A 12,163-nucleotide genomic window follows, 5' to 3' on the forward strand; every position below is an offset into this window, starting at 1 on the left:
CTGTTCTATTAGAGTATATCGATCTTTCTGTGATAGCTATTTTGATAATCAAGAATTCATACTATTACACAAATATTCTACCTATTATGCTAGCATTATGCTCAATGCTTTCAGATACCTATTATTAGGCATGGGGCTATTATGCTCCAAAAATTGAGCATTATGCTTTTCAGCAGTGCTCAAAAAATCACCTATTATGCTTTTGAGAATTTCCCATTATTCACAAAATTATGCCACCATAATTGGCTAATAATGCCAGTTTATTGCTGTATCAGACCATTTTCATTGATGTTTAGGCTTCAAATAGTCTTGAATTCTTTAGCTGGTTACTGTATTAGAGAATTTCATTTCAATATGACTGCTTTATTAGAGTAAATAATATTCAATGACTGTTCTATTAGAGTTTCTGACTGCTCTATTAGAGTATCTCGATCTTTTTTAACGGAATTGTGCAATCTGCAGATTTTCCTACTGTTAAAGCTTTATAATCACCTCAAAATGCTAGCATAATTCCTGATTTCCACACATACCTATTATGCCCGAAATTATGCCAGCATAATCGCCGCATCCCTACCTATTATGCTCATAATTATGCCAGCATAATCGGCGGGTCCCTATCAGCAACAAAGAAACCACCATGTAGAGAGTTCAGCTGCAAACAAATCACCCAGTAGAGAAAGATCAGCTAGAAGAAGTTACCTTGTAGAGAGATCAGTTACAAAGAAACCATCATATAGAGAGTTCAGCTACAAAGAAATTACCCCGTAGAGAGTTCAGCTAGAAGAAGTCACCTTGTAAAGAGTTCAGCTACAAAAAAACCATCATGTACAGAGTTCAGCTACAAAGAAACCACCTGTACAGAATTCAACTACAAACAAATCACCCTGTATAGAGATCAGCTAGAAGAAGTTACCTTGTAGATAGTTCAGCTACAACAATTCACCCTGTAGAAAAATCAGCTAGAAGAAGTCACCTTGTGGGGTGTTCAGTTACAAAGAAACCACCATGTAGAGAGTTCGGCTGCAAACAAATCACTCTGTAGAGAATTCAACTACAATGAAACCGCCATGTAGAGAGTTCAGCCTCATACAAACCACCTTGTAGAGAATTCAACTACAACAAATCACCCTGTAGAGAAGAAGTCACCTTGTAGAGAGTTCAGCTACAAAGAAACCATCATGTAGGGAGTCCAGCTACAAAGAAACCACCATGTAGAGAGTTTAGCTGCAAACAAATCACCTGTAGAGAGTTCAGCTAGAAACAAATCACCCCGTAGAGAGATCAGCTGGACGAAGTCACCTTGTAGAGAGTTCAGCTACAAAGAAACCATCATGTAGACAGTTCAGCTGCAAACAAATCACCCTGCAGAGAGTTCAGCTACAAAAAATCACCCTGTAGAGAGTTCAGCTAGACGAAGTCACCTTATAGAGAGTTCAGCTACAAAGAAACCATCATGTAGAGAGTTCAGTTACAAAGACACCACCATGTAGAGAGTTTAGCTGCAAACAAATCACCTGTAGAAAGTTCAGCTAGAAACAAAATACCCTGTAGAGAGACCAGCTAGAAGAGGTTACCTTGTAGAGAGTTCAGCTACAAAGAAACCATCCTGTATATAGTTCAGCTACATTTCAAGTCACCCAGTAGAGAGATCAGCTGCAAAAAAATATCCTGTGGGGCATAATGGGCATGTAATAAATATATGTATATAATTTGTATAATTACTAATAAAATCAAAAATAATTGAAGTACTAAAATTCTTCTTTAAGTTCTTTTCTTCTTCCTGTAGTAAAGAAAAAAACACATGGGTTAAAAAGCCCCAAAGCCAGCCATAGGCCGGCTTTGCAGTATACAAATACAAAAAGAAGTGATATCTAATCAAAAACAGCCAAGCTGTAAAAAAAGGTGCGGCCCCCAAAAAGGCCATGGTGAAAAAAGATGTGAAATCCAAGGTGGCGGCCAAGAAATGGCTGTGATGGTAGGTTAATGGTTACATTTTAATAACGACAATTCAGGTGAATTTTGTGCCGCTTGGTCTTGGCACCAAATTCACCTGAATTGTTGTTATTAAAATGTAACCATTAACCTACCATCACAGCCATTTCTTGGCCGCCATCTTGGATTTAATATCTTTTTTCACCATGGCCTTTTTGGGGGCCGCACCTTTTTTTACAGCTTGGCTGTTTTTGATTAGATACTAATTATCATGTATGCACGAACAAACTCCATAGTGTGGCAAGGTGCATATACATGTTAAACACAGTATGACAACGGAGATGACATTACTGTTCTCTAATGAGGTAATATGATTACCTTTGTCACCAATGTAGTGATCTTGAATTGAAGCACATGGCAGGACCCAGCATATCCAGACATGTTACAGAGCTTACAGTCACCTTGCTTGTGTAGATGTAACTTAAAAGGCTGGTAAAGTCTCTGCATTCACTGATGGAATTAAGTGTTATCTCCATTTCTCCACTGGTGTAAACATTATCAGAGAACATAGCACGGAACACTGCTGAATTATATGTAACAGCTTTGTTACCACTAGAACTACCACCATCACGTGTTACAAACATCACATTATGTGCACTGGGGTCTTGTAGTAAAGACCTTAACACTTCATAGCATTTTTGGTTCTTCTAGCACCTCCACATTATTAGCCTGGCTGTTCAGTACATCAGACACATCTCACACTACCGCTCACTATAGCTACACGATGCTCGACTAGCTACATGTATAGCTGACACAAAGTGATTTTCAAACAAGCACAGGCACTATGTGCAAAGTATAATGGTAAAGATACATCCGTTGTAATAATCAGTTAACTGTGACAATATTCTGTTTCAGCTGATTTTGAACATTTGACATACAGTACATAAGTTACAGCTTTACATACAGTATTGCAAATAATTATAACTAATATTATACAGTGGATATATAAAGTATAGCAGGAAATTTTGGAGGCATAAACTTTGGTGAATAGCTAGCTACTGATAAAAAAATACCATGTTTGTTACATGTCACTATACATTGGCATTAGTTAATGAGTCGGAAATATACTTTGGTGGAAAAACTTTGGTGAACTAAAGGGCAATTCGCCAAATTTGCCAATGTTTTATGCACCAAAGTTTTGTACTATACAGTATATAGCAATGCAGTTACTAAAGTGTGATTCTGTACAAAGTTTCATGAGCTTCCAACTGTTTTCTAAATGAAATGCATCATCATGTAATTCATGTGCAAAATTCATTATTCACGTCAACATACAGAATCCATCATAGCTTCTAAAACTTAACTGACTGTGAGAACTTAAGAATGGAGCACCCAGTAGAGATTATGTGATTGAAAATTAAGGATGCCAAGCAGCAACCGCTTTACAGCTTGTTTTGTAGTATATGTTAAAGTCAAGTACGGTATGTTATTATGTTGACATGAAAGTTTGGCATTGCCAGAATAATGCAACCACATCTTTACCAGTGTTGTAATAACTTACCCACATGTAGAATGAACCCATAGGTATCCCAACAGACATTCAATAAATTTATTCTCAAGTACCTCAACTGAACACAATACAAACACATCACATGCACATCAATCTAGCAGCCAGTTTACTATGCACAGTACAATTATCATCCACTGCACTGGCAATACAATACATTATATAACTGATCTCACTGTATGTGTGTCAGTACACAAACTACATTTTGTTGTGGTAGTACCAGCTGTTTGGCTCTTTACCACCATGAACACAGGGATAATTCACAAGCAGCTTGTATTTAGGCTGTTCTTGAGCCTTTTCCACTACCTATTAGGCGCTGAGTTGTCCATTTAGTATTAACGTCCTGGAGATCATCCTGGAGTCTCTGATCAGTGAGTGACAAATCCTTTTGGTGGGCAGCCTGTAGTCTCTCGTGGCCTGACCCACTCTTCGCGCGGCGCTTATCGATTGATAATTATAAGCGCCTAGCTGAAAGAGGGTCTGGTATAGTTCGGATAGCAAAGTTTTTCTGACACCCTGAGCTTTTTCAGGGTGTAATGAAACACCTGGTTAACTTTCATCGCGCCACGTCATATTGCGGCCGACTGGTGGCTTACTGTCAACAGAAAGGAATTTGTTAACAACCTGCACTGAATATGACGTGGCGTGATGAAAGTTAACCAGGTGTTTCATTAACACCCTGAAAAAGCTCAGGGTGTCAGAACAACTTTGCTATTCGAACTATATGTATGTAACCGCGTGTTTATACTGCAGATCGCTCTGGATGAGATCGCTTCAGTGCGATCCAGATTGATTTGTGAGCCCCGTTTATACTATGAAGGTGAGCCCGCTCCAATCTGTAAAAACCGTAAACCCACAATCATAATTTGCATCGAAGTAAAGGTTGTTGATAGAGTTAAAAAGGATTTGTGCTCTTTGAATCGCCAGGTTAGTAGGCATGATAAAGTCTAACTGAGTGTTGGCTTCGATGTTGGCGACTACTCTCAACTCCGTGTAGTTAGTTAACTATTGATTCGCATGCATGCATGTTTGTTTTGTGCCCTTGTGTTGTTCTTTAAACTGTGTTTCCTTATCGTAGCCTAAATACTTCTTTGTTGCTTCATTTCATCATTACAGTCGCCATTTTAGCTGTAACTGTCCGTACTTTTATTCCGTTTATTAGAGTTAAATCGAACTGCAAGGTCACAACTGTTTACACCAGCGTTGAAACCTGGTCGGGTCATCCGGGTCAACCGGGTCAACCGGGTCACATTTTCTCCCGGTTATCCGGGTCTGACCCGGTTTACAAATTATCCGGGTCTGACCCGGATTGGATCACGTGAGAAACGAAATTGATCGTTTAACGACGTGGAACCTATAAACGCTAGTCGCGTAGCTCTTTCGTGAGCCACGCCCACTTATCGCGTTACAAACATACGCTCAGCCACGTGAAAGATGTTTTGTGGATGTGCGGGTGTTCAACCCTCTGGCTGCTTCTAATGCGTCCTCATCACTGGCCTCCTGTTATCGGAGGCACGAGAACATTAAGAAACGTGCGTATGCTCAGAGAATTCGTGAGGAGGAGCATGCCTCTTTTACCCCCCTGGTAATGTCTGCCTCTGGTGGTCTGGCTCATGAGGCTTCTGTTTTTTATCAACGCTTGGCTCATCAACTTTCAAACAAGTGGGGCGATGATTACTCTGTTGTCATGGGGTGGTTAAGGTGCTGTCTATCTTTTTCTCTCTTGCGGTCCTCCATACAATGTATCCGCGGAGCCCGCTCATCCATCGGTCACTATGTTAAGACTCCCCCAATTGTGGAGCTGATTCGGGCAGAGTCTCAGTTTGCCGTGGACTAAGAAAGTCCCGGTTTGTCCAGCACAGGCCATTTATGTGCTGGGGGTGGTAGGCAAGGGCAGTCCATCAAGCCCGGGTTAAAAAAAAATAAAATAAAATAAAATAAACGCTAGTCGCGTAGCTCTTTCGTGAGCCACGCCCACTTATCGCGTTACAAACATACGCTCAGCCACGCCCATTTATTAGTAAGTGCAGTCTGTAGCATGAAACTGTGTCCGTTTCTGTCTGCAAGCTTACGTGGAGCCACGCCCACTAATCGATTAATGTATGAGTTGTATATAGTCTAGGTCTAGTCTTGCAGCAAGATAAGTGCTTTTGTGAGCCACACCCATTTTAATATATTTGGAAATTGCAATACTAAGTATGTTTGAAGCCACACCCAATTGCTGTCTGTAAACTCACAGTAGCTACGTGGAACCAAACCCACTGACTGATTTTAAATTATAAACTTACCAGCTTAGTTATCACATAACTACTCGTTTACTTAACACGAATCGAACGCTCAAAACGTAGTCTCGCTCGCTCGAGAATACCCGAAACATAGCTCTTATCGCGCCTCGGCTTAATTTAATCCGGGTCAAATCCGGGTCAGTGGGTCATCCGGGTCAGCAGTAGTGACCCGGTTTCAACGCTGGTTTACACGCAGATGTGAGTCGAATTGAATCGAACTGGACCACCTCAGGTAGGTAGCCCCATTCGAATTTGCATGGCTCGATTCGGCATATGTTTACACTGAAGCGCTAATCGGCCCGGATCGAATTACCCCACAATAGCTCGAATTCTACGTCTAGTATAAACACGCTGTAAATATTCCTTCCTCCCAAGAACTGTACCAGGAATAGATTGGATGATGAGATTATTGAGACTGCATGACTGTGTTGAAGAATTTAAGCAAAAATTAGCCCCTTCTATGTATATAGTTAAGTAACAATCGTAATCGTATATATTTTTATAGTTTATTATTGTAATTGTACATATGTATATAATTAAGTAACTTGTTGTAATTGTACATACTTATTTATTTATTATTTATTTATTGATTAGCAAACACCCGACAGGGTTTTTACGCTAATGTACACGCGTAAGTGCCTAGTTTAAGTTACAATAACATAAGTGCCTATAGTTTAAGTTACAATAATGATTAGTACTAAGTTACAATAAGTACTAAGTTTCAATAGGTGTTAGGTTACAATTAGTGCTAAATTACAGTAAGTGGTAAGTTACAATAAGTGCTAGAATTACAATGAGTACTAAATTACAGCAATTGCTAAGTTACAATAAATACAATAAGTGCTAAGTTACAGTTATAAAGTAGGAGTAGCTAGTTGATTGTTTAAATGTTTCAAGATCAATGGTAGATAGATTTGGGATACATAGATCGTTCCAATGGGGAATAGTTCTGGGTAGGAATTATTATTATTATTATTAATGGACAAAAATTGCTTGGCAGTACAAGACTGTCAAGCTAGGCCGCAGGCCTTTGAGAGTGCCCATATCTTGTTGTTCTCCATAAATCATCAAGATTCTTCTTAAACAATGCCACGGTTGGTGCAGAAATAACATCTGCTGGAAGAGAATTCCACAAATTAACTACTCTGTTGGTGAAAAAATTATGCCTCACTAGCAGAATGAATACAGATACGTGTTTACTGAAGATTGTATATGATTAAATTTCTGATCATGATGGGCTCTGGTAGCAGTTTGATTTAATGATGGCAGACAGCGATTTGGGACCAGTAATAAATGATTAACTATCTTGTACAATAGGATGAAGCGTGCTTACTTTCTGCATTCTTGTAAAGATGGCCAATTTAGTTCATTTAACATGTCTGTGATACTGTCACAGTGGTGTCTGTTCCAACGCTTATTTAAGACGAAACGAGCAGCTCAATGTTGAATCATTTCAAGTTTAGAGATATAGTTAAGTAACTAATTGAAATTGTATACATGTAATTGCACATCAGCATTATACCCCTGGAGGGTCCTGCTGATTAACAATAAATGTGACTGAATTTGACAAAACAAGGCTTCGACGCACAAAGCTTTGTTAGGAGATATGGCGATTTTAAGGAATCATTGTGTAATAACTTCCCAGTGCCTACAGCTGTGCAAACAAAATTTGCACCAATTGTTCATCTGTTCACTAGCTATCACTGAGTGGGTGTATACATTTCTGATACCCAAAATTTGCCCTATTTTGAGCAGCTTTTTTCGAGAGGGTAATAATAATATCACAGGTGGTAGTAATAGGGTGGGAGGGTGGGGTGGACGGTGGTAGTAATAGGGTGGGAGGGTGGGGTGGACGGTGGTAGTAATAGGGTGGGAGGGTGGGGTGGACGGTGGTAGCAATAGGGTGGGAGGGTGGGGTGAACGGTGGTAGTAATAGGGTGGGAGGGTGGGGGTGGACGGTGGTAGTAATAGGGTGGGAGAGTGGGGGCGGACGGTGGTAGTAATAGGGTGGGAGGGTGGGGGTGGACGGTGGTAGTAATATACGGGTATAAGATGAAGTAAGAAGACAATTGGAATCCAGAGGCCAAGTTTGGGCTCTCCATGGTCCTCAAATTACTCCAAATTGACTGAGAACACTATTGGCGAGCTCTCTATGAAATCCCAGCTCACTACACACCATTATCACAATTGCAAAGCCATGGCCATTTAATGGTGCCAATCTCACACTCGTGTCTTTGACAGGGTCGGAAGAAAGCTGCTACAGAAACCAGACTTGCCAGTGCTGAAGGAAGTACAGTGTGAAATATGATAGTGTATTAGACCAGCAATCCATTTCTGGTAAAATCGTAAGTTTGATTTTGTGTGTGTGGAAGCCTTGTTATATGAAATCCGGTCACAAATAAATAATAATACCAGACCCTCTCGCAGCTAGGCACTTATAATTATCAATCGATAAGCGCCGCGCGAAGAGTGGGTCTGGCCACGCGAGACTAGGCAGCCTGCTTGACTCACTATGTCTCGACCTTCACAACAATTGTTGCCAACTCTTGGTAATTCGTGGCCATGCACGTGGTTTCTGGGGACGACGACAAAGTGCCTTTCTTGACGTAAGGATGTTTCACCCTAATGCACCAAGTTACCGTAACTCCAGCATACAATACAGTGTTTATTCTAGGATTTCACCTTTGGGGGAGGGGGATAGAATTTTGTGGGGGTAAAGAAATACAGGGTGCTACAATCAGCTTGTTAATATTACAAATAGGAACCAATTCTGTATGTTTAATCAGTAAGCGCTGATAGGTTGTAGATATAACTAGCTATATAGTTCATGTGTTTATAAATATTAGAAGAACCAATCACATACAGACATGATGCACTGAGTTATCGCTGGTAGTCAGTACACTATTAAATTTGAATCCGACGATGTGGAGATTGGGCATGCCACTTTTTAATGGCTTGTTCATCAGTTAGTACTGTCGGTCCTTCTATTGATACTCTTAAACAGTGGGATAAGTTTTCAGGCAATAATCTTTGTCTCATTCTGTTGCATATTCATGCCATTGTACTGAAACTGCGTTCCACAGATGCTGCTCCCAGAGGACAGACCAGAATTATTTTAGATACAGTAGACAGCTGTGAAAAGGCATCACCTAGATCACCACTATTAGTTGCTAGCTTTTGCAAAATTTCATTACCACTTGGACAATTATCTTTACTAGACTGCAACTTGAGGTAGTTATAGAATGTTTTCCATTCATCTTTCAGGTCGGATAAACATAAGCTGTGATAAAGAGATGAAAGAGCTGTCAGTTCAGATGTATATGATTTTGAATCAGAAACCTTTTTGGGCTCAAACAGAGATGCCGTGGTATAAGTATTCATGACTTTCCCACTAAATCGAATTTTCATGTTTTCAGAAAGTTATGCAAGATATGGTGATACTAACTTGCTGTGAATTTGATCATTACTCATTTGTGAATTGTCCAGAAATAACATGCCACTATCTGTGAAAAATTCAGATGCTGCAGTTAAATACTCCTGTTTAGTTTTTACTTCTTGTGGTCGTGCTAGAGCTGCCTCAAGCAAGTCTGGAAAATCACATAGTTGCACTCTGATTTTGTAACTTTGCAGATAATCTACAAACTGGTTCAAGAATATCTTTAACCCCAAATAATAATGTGATAGACTGTTTGTCTTGAAATGCAAGTAAAAGGCCACCTGCTTCACTGGATAAATTACCTGAAACTTGATGGAGATGTTGCAAAGTAGTAATAATACTTCTTAAGCACTTGACAACAGCTTTTACAGAGCGATAATGTGATGTCCATCTTGTATCACCCGCATGCAGTAATGACAAACTAGGATCTTGCAGGGCTTCCTGAACTTCCTTAAGAGCATGGGCTCTCTTAGGACGCATTGAAAACAAACGATAAAGGCTATTAATAGCAGAAAAAAGTGACTTGATTGGCTTAAGTTTTTCACAAGCATTTATACAGGCTAGTTGCAATAAATGGCTACGGTAATGCACATATTCTGCTTCAGGACATTTTTCTGCTTTCAAACGAGCAAACACACCTGTTTTGTGGCCACACATGTTGTTAGCACCATCAAATGCTAACCACATGATTTTGGAGAAATCTACATGGTGGGATTCTAAAATAGACACAATTTTATCTGTAATTGTTTCTGCTTTAGCATCACATATGGGAGCAATTTCTACAAAACTTTCTATTGTGGTACCAGCATCAGTCAAATACCGAACACATACTGACAATTCTGTGCGATTTCTTAAATCTGTTGATTCATCACACATCAGTGACAAGACTGGACTAGACAGAAAATTTTCTGTGTTTTTCTCGTCAAAATATTGACTAACAGCTTTTATCATTTCTGCTGATGTTGCTGAAGATGTATAGGTAGCATTGTCAGGTCTTTGCTGTTGCCACCTTGCAAGATTACCACTTTCATCACATTCTGTACATAATTCAATCAAACTTTGATAATTAGTGGTATGTGCAATTTCATGTTTTAGTCGCCAATAGACAATTTTTATGTATTTACATAACATCATTAAATTCAAACACCTGTCAGAATCTGATGCGCCACGACTGTATAGTTGAGTATACACTGAGCCTCTGCATGTCATGTTTTCACACAATTCAGCCTGTGATATGGCTAATTTGTGTGCCTGTGATTCCTGGTGTTTCAAAAGTCTATTGTTTTTCTTAGTAGAACCAGTAGCTTTGGACCATTTTATAAATGGCTTAGTTATAAACACACCATCTGATCCCTTAGGAAGGCCACGTTCACCACTATAAAATTTTTGACAAACTTTGCAATAAGCTCCCTTCTTCTGGGAATCAAAACTCAACCATCGATGTTTAGTTTTGAAGTCCATTGGTGTCTTACTCTTTCGTAGTGGACAACTCTTTCCAAGCACACCACTTTTGTTAACTATTGATCTTTTACTCACTTTCGATTTTGGAGATCTTTCTTCACTGGGTGTGTTATCAGCTTCAGCCTCTGTCTCACATAAACTATCACTAGTTTCAGGCTCGGTTTGCCTATCAAAAGTAGTAAAACTGGCTGTGCCAGTACTACTGAAAAGATTATTATTATTATCATTATTATTATTGATTAGCAAAACCCATTGGGTAAATCGCTAATGTACAACAACAAAATTTTAGTGTCTATGCATTTTGCAAACGGTTCTTGAAAGTAAGTAAGTCTATATTGTCAAGATCTTCCATATCTAAATTGTTCCAGTCTGGTATTGATCTTGGTAAGAAAGAGTTACTATATCGATTTGTTCTGGCATACAACTGTAATAGCTTCGGTGGGGACTATTCTACGGAACGGAACGGAACGGAACGGAACGGAACGGAATGATGGACTAAACCACGGAACGGAACGCTTTCTAAAATTGAAGCTTGCAACTTACCATTGCTGAAACTTCCCTTATAAGTTAGCAGTGGCATCTCCAGTGGGTGATTAAACATAAGATAAAAAGAATTAACGGATCGATTGTGGGTTTTTGTTGGTTGTCATTAGTAACGAAGTATTATTGTGGGATGAGCTGTATCAGTGATGTTCATCCATACCATAGATAATAGACACTGTTATCTATGTCCATACGGAAGGGAACTTTATGTGAGCTGTTTTTCTTATTTAGACTTTAGAAAACAGTCTGGGCCGGTCTTTCAAGTCATAAGTCAGTGTATAAATAAAGCAAGCAGGAAGATACTGGTAAGTGCCCGTAACAGGAAAGAGCCAGCTGAATTAAAACTTGAAGAATTTTGTGCAGTGTGTGAGGAGCAAATATTTTGGCAGACCGCAAGGAGGGTATATTCTGCAAACATCACTGAAGTGTATGCATGGAGTTATTTATATATTAACAGCTGGTGCAGTGGACTAATGCCGTATTCAATAGTGAGCTGATTTTATCTGTTGCACAATTCAAGGATGTGTCTGACTGCTAGCCTTGAATCAGGCTAAATGCCAAAACTCCAAGATCAGCCAAATCTCTATTATAAGCCGCATGTGAAACCATGCCCGTAGCCACCAGGCAAACGTGATTTGGACCAGGATGTGTGTGTAATTTCAATGTATCTAGTCAGACCTGAAATGGAACACTCACATTAATTACATACCACCTAAGAATCCTAGGATTTCTTAAGTGTAACATTTTACATGCTTCACTTCAAACAAAACAGGTTAAATTTGTTCGTCTATTTTTCAAGTGATTCCCAGTCCAGCTGGTCCATGAAATTACAATGGGATCACATGTATTTGTTACAGTGCGGGCTGTCCTGTGTTGGATCTACTCTAGAGTTGAGATTTCAAGGTAGACTCACTGCCAATGTACTGATACTAGTACTGT

General features: G+C 39.5%; 1 protein-coding gene across 1 annotated transcript; it reads right to left on the bottom strand.

Moving 5' to 3' along the window:
* Positions 1 to 8,835: 8,835 nt before the first annotated feature.
* LOC136258423 (zinc finger MYM-type protein 1-like) lies at positions 8,836 to 10,681 on the bottom strand. Its single transcript, XM_066051739.1, has 3 exons — positions 9,523 to 10,681; positions 9,230 to 9,371; positions 8,836 to 9,064 (listed from the first exon to the last, which is right to left on the bottom strand). Exons 1-3 carry the CDS (start codon positions 10,679 to 10,681, stop codon positions 8,836 to 8,838), a joined length of 1,530 nt encoding a protein of 509 aa, XP_065907811.1.
* Positions 10,682 to 12,163: the final 1,482 nt, after the last annotated feature.

This window comes from Dysidea avara, chromosome 6, assembly GCF_963678975.1.
Source record: "Dysidea avara chromosome 6, odDysAvar1.4, whole genome shotgun sequence".
Taxonomy (NCBI): domain Eukaryota; kingdom Metazoa; phylum Porifera; class Demospongiae; order Dictyoceratida; family Dysideidae; genus Dysidea; species Dysidea avara.

Coding starts and splice junctions, on each gene's coding strand:
- LOC136258423 (XM_066051739.1), bottom strand. CDS start 10,681: ATGGACTTCAAAACTAAACATCGATGGTTGAGTTTTGATTCCCAGAAG. Junction 9,372..9,522: donor ACATCTCCATCAAGTTTCAG/GTAATTTATCCA, acceptor GTGATTTTCCAG/ACTTGCTTGAGGCAGCTCTA. Junction 9,065..9,229: donor AATGATCAAATTCACAGCAA/GTTAGTATCACC, acceptor TCTTTATCACAG/CTTATGTTTATCCGACCTGA.